Genomic DNA, 21,106 nt, shown 5'->3' with positions numbered 1-21,106 from the left:
GACCGCACATATCTTTTTACTGTTGTTGGGGGAATTTCTTAAATCGTCACCCTTGATCAATAAAGATGTACAACCTGGTTTATCATGAAGACACTTCATTTGAATGCAAGTATGTGGTTAAAAAGGTGTATCTGATGACGCTAGAATTCCCTGAGCCTATTTAATCAAATAAGTAATCCTTTAATTGTTAGAATAGTTAGAACATGACATTTGAAAACAATTGGGGTTAAGCTGACAGTAGTCTTTTATTTTCGTAGAAACAGCAACAGTAATAGAAAACTTGTTTTCTTTTGTTCTTTTTGTTTTTTTTTGTTCATTCTTTTTTTGCAGTATATGGGAAGGTATTGTTTTCTTTTTTTCAGTTTTTTTGTCCTCTCAGGATATGAAGAAAGTAGTAAGTATTAAACAAACCAATCTGACCCCTTTCATTTGTTTTCATTGAAAGCTAGCCTGGTTTGTCCTGGCTTGGTCCTGCTCAGCTCAGCTCTGTTCAGCTCACCTCTAAGACCCCACAAGGGAAATTTACAGCCATGATGTATAGCCCTACCCACTGAATTAATGCAACATTTCCATTAGAAAAATTGCATGACACAGCTGATATAAGAAGTTAGTGATCACAAAGACGTTGTGACACAGCATGGAAAATTACTTATTGGAGAACCGTCATCTGTGATTTGCTGAAATCTGTGACGGAAGGCAGAGACAGACAATGCACTATATACGTTCCTGTGGAAGGGCAAAGCTGAGTGATTAAGATGCTGAGAAGAATTTTATAAAAGTCTCATCTGACGCTTGAAATACATTTAAACACACATCAATTAGTTTCTGCAAATTCTTATACAATTGAAAGGAGGTGATGTAATTTCATAATGTTCTCCACCGGTTTGGACGCGGTGTTGAAGTCTCTGAAGAGCAACCAGTGTTCATTGAAACCGTACACTGTAATTACAGCATAATTACTGTGCATATGAGAAACATGACGGGAGACTTGGTTCAAACAGCTGTTAAAGAAACAAAAGGTCAGATTCTCTTTGTTTTCACACCACACTGTATTGTATTATCTTTGTCTTTCTTCATTTTATTTTCTTATATAAAACCTGTCTTTGTGTCAAGACCCCAAAGTTGTGTGTATTCGCTTACTTTGAAACGACCTCCCTTAAGAAAACAACATGTATTTTTAGTTGTCACACACTGTTACATTTACAATTAGCATGTGTACTTTTCGCTCATGCTACTCAACCACCCGAGCGTTTAAAGTGCTATGGGCACTTGCATTACCATTACATCACTTACAGTTGGCAACAACAGGACGAACATCAGGAGAATTGTATTTTTTTTCACCATGCTGATCACAACATTTTTAGCTTGATTCACTTATATCCAGGGGCTGTCTTTTACGCCACTGCATAAATGAACTTCAGAGCTGCAGAGCTGCTTCTCTGTATTGATTTTGTGGTCTCATTATAAAGAATCCGCATCTCTTGTGGCACCAGTATTCATACAACTCATTACATGAACCTGGCATTCAGCATTTATTAACTTATGCTTCAGAACCAGTCATGCAAATGCTCTCAATTTTACAACATCTTTGACATTAAAAACATCACATTGTGTTTATTATGAAATGAGCTCATATAGGACACAAAGTGCCATATGCACACCAGCCATAACACGGCTTGAGTTAACTGAGGTTAACTAATAATCCAGCCCCATGTACGTACAAACCTAAAGGGATTTTGTTTGCAGACTCATAGCTGTTTGTTAATGGATAATTAGCCTACACTACTAAGTAGGCTTTGTAGTTGATGGATTCAACCTCTTTCGTATAGATTTTATTCTTATTCATTGGTGTTGTTTGGATTAGAAAGTTGCATTTTTTTGTAACATCAATATATATAATATTTGTTCCCTTTCAGAGGGAAAGAATAAGTCTTGTGGTTTAGTTCATAAGCTAAGATGGGGTACAAGAAACAATGAGATGTGTCTGTTTTCCACAGGTTGTCACAGGCTTGCCTTTAGCTAGTCCTGAATTTCTGTTGTCATGAGAAGTGTTGTCATGTTAGTCCACAGTATTCTGGCAACAGTGACACACTAACAGACACACTGATTGGCTTGGCTATAATCAGGTTTAGAGACAAAGACATTAGTTTCCTGAAGTCTTACATCAGTTCTCATATGTACCTTTGAACCAATCTTTATTTTTGTTCAATCTCATCCCACTTCTGTCTTCTGTTTCTTAATTCTGCTCATTTCTCCACATCTTTCCACCAAGTGGTGTAATTTATTGGCAGCTAAATCACAACAGCAGACATAGCCTTCAAACGTCGTTCCCATGTCATAGCTGATCACCGTACTCGTCGTATTGGTTACCTCATCTTGTGACATGATGGCAATGGTAATGGCAATCACCACTCTGCTGTAGACTTTGTGCAGTAAGCAGTACTGCATTGTGTTATACATTTTTCATACATTCTGTTTTGCACACTGGCAGGACGTCTCAATGATCTGCCTGCCTGAGCATTGTCATCTTGTTCATTAGTTTAGAGCTGGGTGCGAGCTGCATCACTCCTACAATATGGTCTGTGGAGATAAGAACATTCAGACAGATTCATTCTGTACATTGGCAAAACAACAACTACTGTGGTAAAATGTGTTGTCAGTCAGTGGCTGTGGCCTCATACAGCAGCAGGATCGAATGTCCTGGTTTATCGGCGATGATTCATAATGCTATTGGATATGATGCAACGGAAAACAAGATACTCTGTTATCAGTATCACAATATCACGGACTAACACAGAGCGTAATTGTGTTTAGTTTATTCCATCTTCCATTATAAATATATGTTTCCTGTCATAGACTAAAATAGAGAGAAACAGAGTCTGTGGGATGAGGTTTTATTCCATTCTGAAGATGTATGTGGTGTTTAGATGCAGGGAGGGGAGGGGGAGCTGAGAGAACGAGGGAAAGGAAGAGAATGAATTTAATGTATAGAGACTGACTCATCAGGATTGTTTGTATTAGATAAATAAGGAACAGAGACCGATCCTGAGAGAGAGAGACTAAGAAAGGGCGTGTTGGTGGCGTGCTCTGCTCTCCCGCGACCCGTGGCCAGCACATTACCTCAATAGAGATTAGCATCATGCTCAGTCAGATCTGATAGGCCCGTTGCTGTGGGACGGAAGGACAGCTAGCCAGTTATCAGAGAGGACACAGGCTCAGTCGCTTAGCATAATGGAACCTGCATCAAATTAACTAGGGGCTCAACAAGAAAAATGCCATTAACAGAGCTGAAATGATTTTCTGTGATGGTAAAACAGCAAATAAAATCATGCTACATTTGCAGATTTTATGACTGAAACAGATGCATGTGGTATTTTGTGTTATGGAGCAGCATTATTTCCAAGGTACCATGGCATTTTTATGGCTCCTTTCTTTGGTCACAAGGATGTATAACTGATGATATGTGTATGCTGATGTCTCCAGTATGCTTTGCAGCATTGCGTTGCTAATTGTGCAATTGCTAAAATGCACAATTGATGGATTGTCAAAAAGTGGTACAGTTCAGCATGCTTCAAAACCCGGTGATCAGCTACAGAGAGAGGATTGCATCAGGTACACAAGACAGAGATTGTATCACACCTTGTAAAACTCTGAAGCACACCTATTAAGAAGAAGCAGGAGGCTGTGAGATGTGAAAACTACACCAGATGGATACAGCAACACAAAACCATCACACCTCTTATTCAGTCCCTACAGGCCACCCGCATATATCCTGTGTCTGCTTTTCCAGTTTAGTTGCAAGGAGAGGAAAAGAACACAACTAAAAACATCTGCATACGTTGAGTGTTAATGCACATGCAACAAATACAGGGTATATAAACTGTACAGTCTTCCCATTCAAAAGAGAATTCTTGGAGGCATTTAGACTTTTTGGAGGCCAGATGTCAGACATTTCTGCCACAGAGTTGAACTGCAGGACAAGGTTAAACACAGGCACTGTTTCATCATCAAGGTCTCTGTGCCTCTGTCAAAAACAGAGGTTATGTTGTTTGCACATACTGATGTATATGATTTTCCTGACTTCATACACACATGCTGTATTGATTATAACTTTATATCTACTTAGTCAAGGTCCAGCAAGGATAAAATTGTTCATTTCTTTCCTCCAAATCTCCTTGAGCCTGTTGTATCCGTAGTAAAAACCACTTAGTGAGCTGCCGTTGAATATCGACTTTGAGACTTTTCTCATTTACAGTCTCGGCCTGTCGAGGAAAAGGGTTTGTAACTATCCAGCTCTTGGGCTAGCAGCTATTGTTTTATTGATTGCTCATCCTCTTTTATTTGTGGGAAAACTACCCCAGGAACACAGTATCCCTCTGCTACTTCTCCCATACTCCTCTAAATTCAAACTAATTTCTGTTATGACTCAAAGAACTGCATGAATTGCTGCAAGTCTATCAAGCTTGTCCCTGTTCCCGTTAGTGAACCAGTTTTCTTCCCCCTTCCAGAAATTACATAAAAAGTCATTTTAGGGCTCATGCATTTTGGATTTGGAAATACTTAACCAGAGACCCACAGGAATGAATTTCTCTGTTATGCTTCTCCCAGCTGATGGCTTAGCTGATGTTTACTGAGGACGGTAGCCTGAAGAGGATGTGCTTAACCCATTCCTTGAAGTCTTATTTGCACCTGCATCTGCTCCTGTTGTATCGGATACACATTTCTAAACATATTGTCAGATGTTTTCTATCCTACTTTAAGGCATTACTTGACTCACCAACCTTGCAGGCTGGAAGTTCCAGGTCTGTATCATGACTGAGCATAGCATGACATGGCGCAGCATCGCCTGAAGGCACCCCACAGTTGGCCTTCGTAGTGTGAGCTTCCAAGTAAAATGTGCATTATGTCTTGTGACAGTTTCAACACCCCCATTGCTGCTCCACAGGGAGCTGTGCTTCAGTCATTCTAACATTTCTCTCTCTGTGGAGTTAATGTAGCATTTAGCTCAGTGACAGTTTTTACTGGTATTTCTTCTCTGCTGCACCTCAGGAGAAAAACTAAGTCTCAGTTTGTATCATTCAGCTGCTTCTCCTCATTTGACCAGGGTCAAACTCAGCACTAGACAGATGATCTTAACTCAAAATTACCAGCGACGGTATGGATTGACAAAAGTGCGGCCTTATGTTACGATGTGTATATATAAAGGGAAAAAGGATAAACACGGTGATGTCAAACAATCAGAAAGGCGGGCGCAGTAGCATCAGACCAAAGAGATAATTGAATCAAAAGAGAGAGAGAGAAGGCCATGTGCTACCAAGCCTGTCCTTATCAGCAGTAATTTTCTCTGCTTTGCCCACACAGCTCTGTATCAGCTGCTTCCAGATTGATTAAGTTCCCCGCTTGTATCATCGCAAGCGATGATTGACAGGCCTGGAAAAGGTTTTGATATTTAAATGCGTAACCTCGTTCTTTTTTTGGGGTCAATCTGTTAAGCACCAGTTGTGTGTGTGTGATGTGAGTTGGGCTTTGCATTTGTGTGCGTGGCTGTATGTGTGTCACCGAGTGCACGCTTGTTTTGATTCATAAATGCTTTTTCCAGACAAAGCAAAGGAGCTGCCTGCACCACTCTCACCTTTTTCTTCTTTACTACCATTCTCAAGGAGATAAAGAGAAGGGAAAAGAGAATTAGGAGGAAGAGAGTAGAGAAAGGGAAGAATTATGGTGATACCATAATAAATGATTTCATTAGGTCTGTGAGGTACTGAGGGCACATATGGCTATGTGGGCCTGACAGACAAAGAGTAAACAGGACTAAGGCTGTACTTAGGCACTGCAGTGCTAAATGCTAATGTGCTCACAAAGACAATCCTAACATGCTGATGTTTAGCAGGTATAAGGTTTTCCATGTTTACCATCTTAATTTAGAGTGTCAGCATGCTAACATTTGCTAATTAGCACTAAACACAAGGTACAGCTGAGGCTGATGGTCATTAGTGTAGCAGGTATTTAATCATAAACCATTGGACAAATCAAGATATTGACATGATGATGTCACTAGATAGAAAGTTAAGGGATCACCAAAGGGATTACAAATTATCTTGAGGGGAACATGAATGTCTGGACCAAATTTCATGGAAATCTTTTCAGCGAATGTCCAAACATTTCACTACAAAAGAAAAAATGTCAAGATCATTTTGGTGAAGGAAGGAACGAAAAGTCAGAGGTTAATCAAAGTCAGTAGTGTTCATCCTCTGGGAATCCCAAATCTCTGCATAAAATGTCATGACAATTTACCTCGTATTTATCACAAAATCTGGATTTACAGACTGACTGACTTACTGGCATTGTCATTTGCAGAGATAGGCTATGGGTCGTAATCAGTAATATTTTGCAGGTATAAATCTATGATATTTCCCTTTATGGTTTGGTTTTTTTTGTGTCGAGTATCCATATTTTAAAACCTTTTTGGTAAGGTTTTAAGCTAATCAAACGCCTTCAGCTGTTAGAGGTTTTCCATTGTAAGTTTGGGAGCTCATCTCAGCCCCAGTAGCATAACAAGTTCTTGACCTACTTTTAAAAACAATGTAGTGAGTTGTAGGTGGTTATCTCCTCTCATCTTTCTCCTCAGTTGATTTCTGCTGGTGGCAGGGTTGGTGTGATGTCAGTTTACTTTGGATCATTCTCAGACAGCAAACACCCACCAACTTCCCCTCCTTTTCCCCTCTCTGCTCTGCTATCTTTGACTTTCCTTTCCTTTCCCTTGATTTGCTTTGCTTTCCTTTCTTCTCCTCTCCTCTCCTCTCCTCTCCTCTCCTCTCTGTTTCATATAAATTTTTAAAATCTGTGGTAATGTTTGTGTCCTCAATACATCCCCAAAAAGGATATCCATTGCTTTGCGACAGATAATTATTTTGAATGACTAAGAAGCACAGCAGCATGTCCAGGCCTAATGGCTTTTAGATCACAGAGGCAGAGTTATAAAGATAGCAGCTTATCTCCAGTCACTGAATGTCTTTGTTAGGTTAGTGTTGTTCCAAAGTTGGCACTTTGCCTCTGTTCTCTCGCTGTTCCTATATCTCGTTCCCTCTCTTTTCCCTCTCGTCTTTTTGAGTCGTCTTTGGCCCGCTTCCAGAATCAATCCTTCACCTCTTTACAGAGACGTTCTTGTATTTGGGCTTCTGTTTCAATGAAGGGCCTACAGCGACAGGGTGCCTCATTCATGTCCACTTCATTGTCTTTTAATTATCAAACCATGATGGATTACCTCCATACAGATATTCATTTGAAAGCAACATCTAAGAGAGGGAAGGAAAAAGGAAAACACCAGTATGCTTTTTGATAGCTCAAGTATTATTTGTGGGAGTGTGTGTGTCTCTATTTGTATGCTGATATTGGATGCTAGTTTTGCTTGTGTTCTCAAAAAGACAGGCAGTTCCCTCACTTTCGCTCCCTCTCCATTCTCTCCTCTTATCATGGCCTCCTGGGTTCAAGCAGACAGCTTCCTCCTGTCTTTTCTCTCTGATTTATCTGGCCAGGGCTGACAAGTGTAAACACCTGCCAGAGTATCCTCCCCATTTGAGAGCCCTAGGTGGTTGGATGTGTTCCATTTTCTATCCCCATATGGTGGATCAATGCATTACTCTCTCCGGGCTGTCTTTCCAACGTTCTCTGCTTGGTTGTCTTCTCTCCTGCTTTCACACCTCACCCAAAACACCATTTCCTCTGGCCTGCCTGTGAATAGGTGTTACTATGTACAGTGGTCTAAAACTTCAGCTATATGGTATTTATGTTACTGTGTAGTAAAAGTGTACAGTTTTAGTGAGGTGCGGTGTTGTGGGTGTTCCGTTCACATGGATGTATAAGCTCTGTTTCTGCTTTTGTGTGTGTGAGATTGTCACCCAGCAGAAATGTCTGAAGTTGCTGGAATTTCCCCGCTGTCACTTATCAGCCTGTAAAATCACTTAAGCTTTTATTCAGTTCCAGCAACCATGAAAAGCAACTGGAAAGGCAACACACTACATTTCTTTCGCAGACATCCTTTTTACTACTTTTATTCATGTCCAATGGGTCATAAACACAATGCAGGTGACTTGCTCACAGGATTACAAAAATACTCTTGCCATAAACAATGGCTGGATAATCCACAGAATGTGCTGTGAACAGTTTTCTTTAGAACTACTATCTTCTAAAGAAAGTCTGTGATGTTTGTAAATAATCATGAGTGACAGGAACAAATATGTTTCCTCATATTTTGGTTAAACCAACACTTTTACTACTACACAAAATTCCTGAACTGATGCAAAAAAAACCCTGTACGGTATATTCTGCTTGCATCATCTATGACAAAATTCTAATTAAAGGGACAAATAGCTGCACCTCCTCCAAACGTGGTGACTGGCCACAATTACAGACACGTCACAGCGCATTGCCAGTTAGCTACCTCTTCTATTTGGTGTTCCTGTCATCTGTAAACCCTTCACCACCATTCTGCGGACAGACTGCCAAATATAAACACAAACAGGCTGCACTCGCATCAAAGCTGTCAGATGGTATTTAGAAGAAGCTGCTACTTTAAAACCTTCATATGGAACCCTTCCTCTAGACTTGATCAAAAATCCAACTGCAGTCTCTGTGATTCTCTGCAATGACGCTGACATGTTGGACAACATCGTTCACTACCGCACAATTTAATCACATGAGACGTGATGCAGCATTGTCTGAAGACTGAACATACTATCAGGTCAGCTGTTCTGTACAGCTGCTGTGCAATGTAAAGCCATTTATATACTTTGCAGCCATTCAGGGTATGTGTCGAGGACTCGAGTAGAGACTGAGGGCCATGAAACAAGCAGTGAAGAAAACAAATATAAACAAAAATATAAGCCCTTATAAGTGTTGTATGATGCCACGCCACTATCGACGAGACTACATAAGTTTTCAGTGCCAAATCTGTTTCAAAAATAAACCTGTTATTTGAACTGAAACCACTCTGGTTATGGTTAGGTTTATTCACAAAACAACTTAGGTTAGGGTTAGAACAGGTTAAAGACTGACTTTTTGTAGACCCATCCATCCATCCTTCCCGACCACCTCCCTCTGTGGACTTTGTGGCTCTGTAACAATGCCAAACTGCGTCCTCCTTTTCTTCTGACAGACAAGGATCGATGGAGGATTTGTCACTTAAAGCTTAACCATATGAACTTAAACATATGTGGTTTTTGGACATTTGCTGAAATTACTTATGCTGTCGTTTTTCTTGGGAGGACAGTTTCTAAACACATTCAGGAACATCAGTTTATCATCAACAGGTTTGCTCTGATGTAATTAAATGGCAGTCTCTCACTTCATTGCTCAGGCTGATGGCTGGCACAGTGGGGAGTTTCAGGAGATGAATGGCTGGAACCTTCTCAAGATTATTTGTGTGTTTGTTTGTGCATGTGCATGTATATGGGAAAATCTGCCCAATCAAGCTTGATTATGTGCATATGAACTTGTGCTTTTTGTGTTTGTTTGTGCATGTAACCAGGCGGAAAACTAAATGGATGACTAAATGATGGGTAACATTTCCTTCCTTTTCCTCACCTGAAGTCCACCGTGGCTGACCTTGTCGCTCCAGTAAATGGGTGTTATTGCATGTATGTTTAAGCTCCGAGCATCCGTAGTTAACATGTTGATGCAACAGCAGCAATAACATCATTAGGCCTGATAATATGTTTATTGTTAAAGCTAATTCAGTTTGGGGCAGCTGCCACCACGGGGGTGCTCAGTCTGGGGAGAGAAAGTGGCGAAGTGTGAATGAGGTTGTCTGTCCGCTTTAATTATTTGTTTATAACCAGTATAGTTTGAGTTTATGTGTGTTTTCCTCAAGTTTTCTGTGGCATTTGCAAGGGTACAAGGTGACTGAGTGTGTGTGTGCACATGTGTGTAAAGTTATTCATAAGATGGCGGGGTATGTAGAGAGATTCTGGGGGGTCCTTGTGTTTTTATTACCTGCTGGTGGCCTCCTGCCAGCATCCAGCTTGATTAACTCTCCCCTTTTCGGCTTTACTCGAACGCACGCACACTTATGTACACACACAAGTAGCTACTTTATCACTGAGAGTGTGCAGGGGGTGTAAAGGAATAGCAGCTATGGTTCTCAAAACGTTATTATCTATTAAATGCCTGAGGAAGAGGCGCAGGGCTCCACTGTTACTCTTTATGTCTTCATTTTGGATGCTTTTCAAGGAGAGCTTTTACAAGAAAGGAAATCCACACACTTCCACCTGCGCATGTGTGGTTTTTGGTAGAAGGTAATTTATTGTTGAAGTTTGAGCACATGTTTAAGCCTTGATTCCTGGATCCTGATGTTCTCAGTGTGTGTGTGCGTGTGTGTTTAAACAGATGTCTGCAGTGCTGTACAAAAAACGATAAGGATTTAACACACACATACACACTGTCACACAAAAGGAAGCAATTTGCACACTCCTGTTTCTCATGTGTGGCAGCTGGTAACGAAAGGGCCACTGGAAGGCTTAGAGGTTTCACTAAAGTCATTTTCAGCTTAATTTATTTTCTGTATTACAGGAGGCAGTGTGAGATGGTTTGAATAACAGTTTTAGCACTCTATTACACCCAATTGATATAGATAGAGGACACGCCCTCAGCACGAGCAAGATAAATGTCTGGAGTATGATTAATCCCAAGAGATGAATTTCAATGAACAATAACTCTTGTTCACATTTGATTCCCATCTAAAATATCATTACAGAACAATTACCATTTATTATACTTACTAGCCAGACAACATCTTGTTTTCTTGCTCAATATAACCTCCATCTGTCATTCAGTGTGCTAGCTCCCTACAGGCTAACCTCTCTGCCTTCTGCCACTTCCTGCTCATCAATCAGTCAAATTACTGGAGGACTTCCGGGTCAAGGTTCAGGAGAAAACACATTTCAGTCCTCTGCAGAGGTTTAATGTACTGTACAGAGAGACGAAAAAACTAATTTGTATTTACAAAGTTGGAATGCATAGCGCAACTATAGTCAACCTTCGCTGTATGATAAAGGTGAGGGTGAGGGAAAATCCATTTTAGTGTTTTTCTTCATAAAATATAAAGCGTGGTACAAAAAAAACAGTCTATGGATAAGAGGTGTAGGCCACGGAGTGAGAATGGAGGGACCTTGTGAGATCAAGGTCGTATCCAGGCTTTAGTATTGGTATTCTCCTCAGTGTTAAAGTGAGTCTCCCAGTGAATAGTGTTTTCATTCCTCTCCTGAATGAGATTCACAGAAGCATGGAGAAAGAAAGAGAGAGGGAGAGAGGTAGAGAGACAGAGAGAGGGAGAGAGGGAGAGAGAGACATGACAAAGAAAAGAGAAAGTAATCCCCCCCCCCTTTCCCTCTCCTTCCTCCCCCTGGACAATAGCGAATGAAAATACAGCGTGGGATAAACAACTTTTATCAGACTGGAGCAAATGAAATCGACTATTTTATTCAATTCTTCATCCCTGAAGCATCCCCTACTCTATCTACCCGGCAACATCTCACCCCTGCAGCTTCAACTGAGAAAAAAAGAAAAACGTGTTTTATGCAAATTAAATGCTTTATTCTTGATTAGATTACAGACGCAATAATTGTCTTGGATGATTTATGAGTGTAATTTGTTGCCACAAACTGCAGTAGAAAAAGATCAGTTGCCATGGTTTGTTCAATGAAGACATTAGATCAACTTAATTAAGGGCATTTGCTATAAAATCCACTTCAGTGGCCACATATACATTACAGTGGAAAATGTGCTTGTTGAGTGTGTTTTCCAGGATTTAAAGGTAATCAAGAAAAAAAAACATGCAGGAAATGGGCAGTAGTCACGCTTATTGAGTGAAAATACAGAGTCAACAGTTGGCATTTAAGAAGACCAAGTGGAATGAGAAATGAGGTGAAGAGGAAAGAATGGAAAGTACAAGCCTGCAGGTGGCTCTTAAACCAATGCTGTGGTAAACTGGAGTGTTTAATAGCTATACCGATGCACCAGTTTAGCCCGTGGTAGTCATCAGCCTGTAGGAGTTGGAATGTGGGATTGCTACCCTTGTAGGAGACTGACAAGTGGGAAATTAGGTACTTGCCATGCCATCCCGCCCCATCTCCAGGTACTGCTGATACTTTACAGCAGGCTAATCTCAACAAGAGCTCTCCCACTTCACTAAGACCCTGTCACACAGAGAGAGAGAGAGAGAGAGAGAGAGATCTTCTCTGCCTGACATCGATCTATGACGCATATTACCACCCTAATCCAATTAATTCTGTTTCGCTTGCAACACGGCTCACTTGAGTCATCGAAAATGATATATAAATATATCTCTGACAGATTGCAATGGGCCGTGCAAAATGCACAAACAGCTAATTCAGGTGGACTTGAATTTGTTTGGCTAACTCCTTTCTTTTTCTGCCTGTCCTTGCTCCCCCTCGGCTTCTGTGTTTGTTTCGCACAAAGAATGCAGAAACCGAGGAGGGAAAGTAATTGAGGAGGCAGTCAGGTGAAGACAGATTTGTTTGACAAACTTTGTTTTTTTCTGTCTTTTCTTCCTCATGCCTCATTCCCCATCTCTTTACCTTCATCGCTCTCCATCCCTTCCTTCTCCTCCTCAACTACCACTTCTGTCTCTTTTTGTACAAGGCTGAGGCAAATCTGAGAGGACCAGCAGCAGCAGCGGCGGCGGCAGTGTTGGTGCGACCATGAGGTCAGAGGCCTTGTTACTCTACTTCACGCTACTGCAAATAGCCGGGGCGGGCTTCCCTGAAGACAGCGAGCCTATTAGCATCTCACACGGCAACTGTAAGTATTTGTTTGTTTGTTTCTTTCTCTTCTTGTGCACTGTCCTTCCTCTCATAACAAGTCCTCACTTGCTCTCACACTGCTTTTTTCCCTCTCCCATTTGTCTTCCACTTCGCAAACCCCCCACACAGTATCTCTTTCTATCCCTTTTTCTTCTCCACATCCCTCTCAACCCTTGCTTCCTCTGCAACCCCCACCTTCCCCCTCCACTGAATGCATTTTGAAGTCATGGAGTGTAATGTGGTGCCCAAGGATAGGCCCTCCACACACACTAAAATGAAGGACTTAAAGCAGCATTTGAAACGGAGCCCACCCCACATCAAAGGATAATCTGCTATTTTTCTGTTGGGCTCCTAATGTTGTGTGTGATAGTGTAAACGCCGTTGCAGGCTATAATGATACGGTCATTGTTTCCTCTGTGTTTCTCCCTCTGTCCTGTCCCATCCTAGTCTCTCTGGGCCTAACGCTACTGGCCAGGAGAGCTGAAACAGAAGCCAGCCAGCCTCACATAAACCTGCTCCTTTATCAGAGTGTTTGTTCAAACCAAGCGCTTTCATCCAAAGCCACTAACAATAGAACAATTGCATGGTATGGTGCAGCACATTTTTAGCCTACAATTTATGGTTGCAGGAGGAGCTCAACCAACAACTGTGGTGGCATTTTCTCATCCAGCTGAGACACGTGGGTTGACATTTGACCTGAAACCCATGAGACACTTGATAAAAGCTGTGGAATTCATTAAAATCCAAATGTAAATACTGATCACCTTTTGTTGTCTTGCAGACACAAAGCAGTATCCAGCGTTTGTAGGCCACAAACCTGGCAGGAACAACACCCAGCGTCACAAACTGGACATCCAGCTCATCATGATCATGAACAAGACGTTATACATCGCTGCAAGGTGAGTGATAATAGCTATTTGGTCAGATTTGGACATTTCCACACCTAGGAGTGTGTACTGTTTCAGAAAGGGAAGGATGAAAGTGCAAACCTTTAGGATTAGGATTAAATAAACTGGGGAAGACATATTGAATCCTTTATAATTCGCTCTTAAATTACAATTGCTATTTGAATTTCAGCTATGAATGATTCCCACCCATTGTTGTTCAAGTTAAAGATTGTGAACATAACTAAATAATTGCTGAGGGCTGAGAGCTCCACAGCGGCCGGGCTATCAAACTGATAGCACCCGTTGTGCTATTTTCTTTTAAAGTTTTGGGAATCAAGAGGGAGTAATTCAGAGCAAACTGCTGAGACTTTAAATCACTTTGCACTCTGGACTATTTCTTCCATTACCTCTTTGTTGTTTTCTATTTTGGGCTCGCCATCTGCCCAAACCCCTTTTACCTCGTACGATGTCCCTGATGACTTGTGCTCTGTTTTGGTTAAACATCCTGGCAGACACACTACAGATTATTTCAACCTTAATATCAAAGAAAAGAATTTCGAATTTTGTTTTACTTGATATAATCTACATTTAGGGTCTAAATGCACCATCTTATCAGCCTTACTGCACATTCTGTGCTGATAATAAACAGTAATACAGAACAAATACTTTGTTTGTTGGCAGCCCAGGTGCCCTGGCACATTGATCTGTAAAAGTCTTTGCTTATCTGCCTGGCTGTTTTTTTTCTGTCTGTCACTGTCTTTATTGCTTTCTGCCTATGGGTCAATGTGTTTTTCACCTGTGTATCTTTATTTTTGTGTTACTCAACTTTCAAAGATAATACAGCTCAATTACACCATCTGGAGCCATGGAGAAAACTGTTATTGATTTCTTCTTGTCTCTTGTCATCAGTATTTTCAAAATGTTGCTTCACCTCATGGCAAAGTGAGCAACCTGTGAAAACAATCTGGTCCAAAGAAACGACATTCAGGTTTACCTTCAATGCAGTCTTGACTGTGCAGTATAGGTCTTAATAAAATGGATCTTTATTCATTTGTTCTGTGCCATCCATGGCTAATTGAGTGGCAGGCTTGATTGGATACTATTAAAAGCCACAATAGGGGTCTTCCTTTGTTTTCCTCCCAAGCATGTCAAATTAAGTGGCTGGGAGAGGCTGCTGCTTTAAGTGGCAGAGCTTTTTAACATATCTCTGGTCATTAAGAGGAGGTGTGTGGAGAGTGGGGAAGGAAACAGAGCGAAAGAGAGAGAGCGTGTGTGTGCGTGTGTATGTGTCTATGTGGTGGGGCGCCAGAGACTTTGGTCTGCCTGTCACCCACCTGCTCCACATGGGGTGGCAGGGGCCTGAGGGGAAGGGCAGGGAAATGAGGGTTTATTGGAGGCGTGTGTACATCAGTGTGTGTGTTAGAAGGAAGGTGTGTGTTGCCCATTTTAGTATGTGGACCAGTTGTCGCATGGATTTAAAAGTGATTTCTTGTGATATGTGGCCGTAATGTATGTGTGCATATGGAGATACTTTCGGGATGGCAAACATGTGTGGGTGTGGCAGTGGGCGCGGGCACTACAGCCTGTGATCATGTGTGCAGTGGATTGCTCGTGTGTTTGTGTGGGCAAGTGCGAGGTCACCTGGTGCGTCGATCCCACACTTGCATACTTGCTTAAAGCAGACGGGAAATCTGACACATGGCCGAGTTATGTGACCCCTGAATAACTGGAATGTCTGCCCCAGATTAGACCCAGCCGGATGACCGCCATTGATCCTGACACAGAGAAGAATGTTGGAGTCGATTACATGGACACACAAATGACGGACCACGCACAAAGATCCATCGACACTAGCAAGAAATCGATCAAGACATGTAGAAATTGAATGACAAGCAGTTTAAGACAAACAGCAGAGACAATCATCACTTCAGAAATCAATGTGAAAGCGAGCCAACAGTCAACCCAGCAAGACTCAAGCTATCAAACAACGAACAATGCTGCTGAAGAAAAACTAGGCGACATCAATAGATGCTTTCTTGACGGTTGTCCAGTCAAATGACTTGTTTATTCTGGGGCCAGCATCACACAGCTTTGCCATCATGCCTCTAGACCAGCGAGCCTCAGTTCTTGGTGCGCAGCAGCTTGCAGATGGCCACTGTGAACACAGTCCAAAGCTCAACACTGTTTCAGGCTGTTTTTTGAATGGTTGCTCAGTGTATTAAATCCCTTTGGCTCCTGTTTTGGCGTTGGCACTAAAATCACAAGATTTTTAAGCCATGAGATGCAAACAAACATAGCAACTGATGAAATTGTAAATAGATAAAAGTGGCTAAAAGTCTTTGGCAACGGAGGAACTCAGCAACAGATGCAGTGATTGATAATTCTTCCTCGGGTTTGAGTCTTGAATGAAATGTATTGATTTGGTAGAATCAGAGATTCTTTTGAGCCATAATGTGTGGGCAGATATTGAGGAAAATGGCCTCTCTTGATGAGGTCATATGGCTTTTCCAATGTGTGTAAAATATCATTAATTATCATTTGAATGTTGATTTTGAATTCAGTACATGCCTTGATTAGTCCCTTAATATTCTGAATCTTATTCCATGGCTCAGTTACCACCAGGTGCATTATCCAGATGGACTGTACAGCCTTATACAATATCAGACTTTTGTCTTTTCATTTGCAGGCTATCAAACAGCCTCTTTCCAGTTTTAACAAGACAAGCATTGGACTCAGTATAATGCAGATTTGTCTGACTTTTCCTCAAATATCTGCTTTTAACAGGGGACATACAGATACATGCTCCGCACAGAAAAAATAGCTGGGTGTTATGTTATGAATCATAGCAAGAGGTGTTTGTTTGTGAAGTCATTGATGAACATGCGATTTAACCTTGTACCAAATTGGCCTATATGCAGCTGCTGTTTCATACATTTTTGAATGTGGCAATCAGCGGTACGTTATCCATGATAAACTGAGACATGATGTATATTAAAGTACAGGTAATGAACATAAAAAGTTCTTCATGTACAAGTTCACTGGTTTATGTGTACCTGCTGCCATGTGTGTATTAGGTGTTTAGCAGCAGAGTCACGTTCAGTAAAAGCAATAAACTGTTCTTGATGCAGCGAGAGATGGACGCAGGAGGATTCCTATCCCAGCAGTCCATATTTCATGGTCAGGCTACACCATGTTCAGCATTCAGAGGGAATTCATCACAGTGCAATGGGAGATTTATCATTGTGATCTCTGGAAAATAACCCAGCGTGCACGAGTGTGTGTCAGGGTATATGCATGGCTAATGGTGTGTATGTGTATGTAACAAGCCATGTCATGTCACCCCTCTCCATGGTGTATGTATGTGTTCAATCAATGGGTTTAATTGAAGCCACTTGCCAAATAGCAATCATACAGACATATTCAAACTCTAATCTTCATTCTCAGGCTTATACTTATTTGCCTTGGGGATATCAAACTCATTGTCAGTCCTGAGGATGCCAATAGAATTAGTGTGTGTGTGTGTGTGTTCGTGTGTGTGTGTGTGTGTGTGTTCTTGGGTGTTCCACTACCTTTGTGAGAACTACTTTGAGTTTTAGACCTTCAAAGAGTTTAAAGTGTAATGAACAACTTTATTGAAAGACAAACGTGTTTAGGCTTGTGGTATTCATCAGGGTCGTAAACACATTAAAATAAAATAAGATTGGTATGAAACAAAAAAATAGGGTTCAAAAAAATAGGGTTAAAAAGAAAAGGATAGACATAAGACAAGTATATACATACACATACAGATCATGTGGGAACCTATACATAGATGGGCTAGGTATATGGTCATGTAGCTTAGGTCAATGATATTCCCAAATCGGCAGGGAGGCAAGGAGGTACCCAGTGATGGACATGGGTGACTATATTTTGTCCATTAACAGGAGAATAACATCTCTACGGAGGTCCCTACTGTACTGCAGCTTGTATAGAGAAGGTATAGAGAATTTCAATACCTGTCACTTTTTTCAAACTGCTTTGATTTTTAGGATTTAGTTTACAATTATGACCTAAAAGGATTTTATTTTAAATTTGGCAGAAAGAAAGAATGGATCAGCAAGGACAACATTGTACCCACCAAAGTAACTGCTGAGATCTGGCGTCACGGCTGCATATACACAAAGTTTGACAGGGCGAGAGTCGAATAGTCAGACGGGTTGTAAACAAGTCAACCGCTTTTATCTGAAGGTGAGCGAACCCAAGATAACCGCTCATTATCCAAGAAAACTGTGTGCATGCACAACTACGGCAAGTACAGCAGTTTGAAGGCGAACAAGGAGGTCGGTCTCAACTATTTTTACCACAGAAAGTTTGGGTAATAATCTTTCCTATTGCCTTTTCTTTTTAAAATGTGTTTGGCTAACATGGGGTTTTATGATAACAAACATGATTATCTGACTGCTCGTGTTTCTCACCTTGTTAGACTTCTTTTCAGCGGTGTTACCAAGTTCCAATGTTATTTTAATGGATAAAAGAAGAGGCTTAAACCCAGGTTCCCTTTGAGATTAGAGTAAGGTTTGAGGACAGTGATCGAGACAGTCCATATATAATTGTGTGTGTGTGTGTATGTGTGCGTACGTGAATGTGTTACTGTACAGCCTGCCTAGCGAGTATGCCCCAGGACTCTCCACATGCAGGGCATAGTCGCCATTCCTGGACCTCAGTCAGCCTTCACCCTGGTAACACCAACCACACTCTGTTTACTTCCCTCTATGAAGCTGGGAATCATGGGAACCAGAGAGAGAATGTGTGTGTGAGTGTGTGTTGGGGGGAGAGAGGGAGAGAGAGAGAGAGAGAGAGAGAGAGAGAGATCAGTGTGAGAGTGGAGAGACCAAAATTTGTGGTTGCCTCACACCGAAAAAGACACACACATACACACTCAAAAATCCCGATTATCGTCTCTCAGTTGAGTCCTCTCGAACAGTTGTGCCTCTGTGGCCGCTGTTCTTCCCTGTCAGGTCTCTTTGGGTCTCGCAGTGGAGGCCACTAGAGTCTCCATTATTGTAGCTGCACCAAATCCTGTTAAAACCCACTAATGACTGGGATTACACGGTTGCCTCCTCTCCCTCTCCTCGCAACACCAGCGACATCCAGCCACGTCCGCACTCTGAAACAAAGCTTGCAGCTCCAGTAGTCATAATCACCTGAATTAAAAGTTGGAACAAGTTTCCATTTAAAACCTAACTGAAAATATGCAATATAGGCCTACTTTCTTTCTTCTAAGATTTTAACATTTTTAGCAAGTCATCCAGCAGAAATATACAGAGGCTGGAAAAAGTAATTAATGCTCTCAAATTAGTGTCAAGTTATTATAACAGCAGGAACTGAAGTTACAGGTTGCTGCTGTGATGCTATATTATATGTTGTCTCTGAACTACTGGCTAGTTTTAGCGGATAGCCGAATATTAATGCAGAGCAAAATAAGCAGTGACGCAACAGACAATCTAATCTTAATGAGCAATAGAAATATTTGGATATACTACTACTACTAGACATGGTGTAACATCCCTTCACCAAATGTTAAAATGTTATTGAGATGAGATGTGGAAAATATTTTGAGACTACTGGATGACGTTTAATCAATAAATGTAAAGAAAATCTAATCTTTTATGCAGTTACTGTGCATGCCTGCCTAATTGCGTGAAAGTATGCGTGATCAAAACGTGCCCCTCACCCCACTGACCCAGCCACACACAAAAACACACATACACTCACATGCACACCGTGACAAAAGGAAATGTGGAGAGAATTTAGAAAACCATAATGAGAACTATAACCTTCGAAATGAACAACCTGCCTCAGCTTGTGGGGGGGGGGGAGTGAACTCTGGCTTGTTGTATTTCATGCCACCACATCACCCAGGGCCTCTCGATGCCCTTAGCTCATTCAGAACCTCAATAACTCCCTTCCCAGCCCAAAGGTGCCTGCTGGCTCCACCGCTCCCCTCCCATCCACTTTGTGAAGAGGATTTGAACCAGCGAAAGCCAAAACAATGTACAATGGACCCTCCTCTACCACCCATGATTCAGTTATGGAGAGAGAGGAATATGGGTGAAGAGAGTGATGAGAGAGAAAGCGTGGGAGGGGGAGAGTAGGGTGGACGTGCAGGCATTTAGTTTGCAGAAAGAAGGGTGGTGGCTAAAGGTGCGGGGTGCATGCTAATCGTGTTCCTCTCTTTTCTGCTACCGGAGTGCAAGATAGTTTGACAAAGGCCCAGCAGATGGACCAAGCTGGCCTGCCGTCACCCCAGAAGAAATGCGCTGTTATGAAAACGACATTCTTCCACACAAAGCCCCTGTGTTCTCATGGCCACGCATGGCTGCATGGCTACATGTCCGACGGACATGTCACTCTATTGCACTCAATCTCACACTCTTGCCCGCGCTCAGTCGGTCTACTGTCTTGCCTTGGTCATTCAGCTATTTCGCTGTCTGTACCCATCCTTTTTCAGTGCCTCCCTATTTGTGTCTAAAAGGATATTTGCATACCTTCCTTCCTACTCACACATTTTTGTCGCTGAATTTCGGGAAATACGCAGCTCACGCCAAGTGATTCACATTGACAGCTAATGTTCTGCCCTTGCTGATTGTCAAAGGCTTCTGTTATTTCGTTTCCCCACAATCTCACCGTGTTTCAAATTTTGTCACTAACAGCACAGCCCCTTATAGTTGACCCATGGTTTACAGTCGAGAGTGAGAAAATTATGGGAAAGACAACGACATGCAGCAAAACGTCTTCATAAACCATTAACAGTATCCAAGTAAAGGCCTGATCACACCAGATACATTCTATATGTAAATTTCAGTCTGAGACTGACATGAACCAGAGAGAGGTTTCGTTATGTGCATTGCAAATTAAAGTCTACAAAATCTGCCTATAAATCCAGAACTTGCCTTATAATATGTTTTCTTCGGTATCAGAGTAATCCAGTGATAGTTGAACATCCATGGATAAATTGCAAACAGGAACTGCTAATAGCTAATTTGGCATAGTTTTAATGGTTCCAATTTGCCACAATATAAATGAATATAGGCTATAAAAATGGGGCTTAAGTTGTTGCCCAATGCCCACAGTGATGGGCACAGTGTCAGGCTTTAAAAAACCCTGGTATACACTCATTATGATGTTTGAATGGACTCAAGAGACGTAAGCTTTCTGACAATTCCTAATAATTTTGTTGGACTCAGTCTGAAACATGTGGTGTGAGTGGTTAAAGACTAACTGTGGCAACTCATCTTGTTCTGCTCTTTATCACAAAACCTTACGTGAAGGATTTGACCTGAAATGCCTGGATTAGTTCACATTGTACACAAATTAAACATTTGCCATTCTCGTAAATAATTTTAGAAGTGAAATGTAAAT

The 21,106-nt window shown here is 41.5% G+C and overlaps 1 protein-coding gene across 2 annotated transcripts in view; it reads left to right on the top strand.

The window, feature by feature from the left end:
* The window catches only part of sema6a (sema domain, transmembrane domain (TM), and cytoplasmic domain, (semaphorin) 6A), a 104,287-nt gene that overhangs the window by 31,540 nt on the left and 51,641 nt on the right, over positions 1–21,106 (top strand). For both annotated transcript variants that reach the window (XM_038703189.1, XM_038703188.1), the window contains exons 2-3: positions 12,658–12,816; positions 13,600–13,717. In XM_038703189.1, coding sequence (XP_038559117.1) covers positions 12,717–12,816; positions 13,600–13,717 — 218 coding nt within the window. In that variant the 5' untranslated portion in view covers positions 12,658–12,716. The remainder of the gene's footprint in view (positions 1–12,657; positions 12,817–13,599; positions 13,718–21,106) is intronic.

The sequence above is a fragment of the Micropterus salmoides genome, unplaced genomic scaffold (genome assembly GCF_014851395.1).
Source record: "Micropterus salmoides isolate LMB-PRFRI ecotype aquatic unplaced genomic scaffold, ASM1485139v1 Ms_hic_scaffold_7, whole genome shotgun sequence".
Taxonomy (NCBI): domain Eukaryota; kingdom Metazoa; phylum Chordata; class Actinopteri; order Centrarchiformes; family Centrarchidae; genus Micropterus; species Micropterus salmoides.
This window is presented reverse-complemented; position numbering and strand designations above follow the sequence as displayed.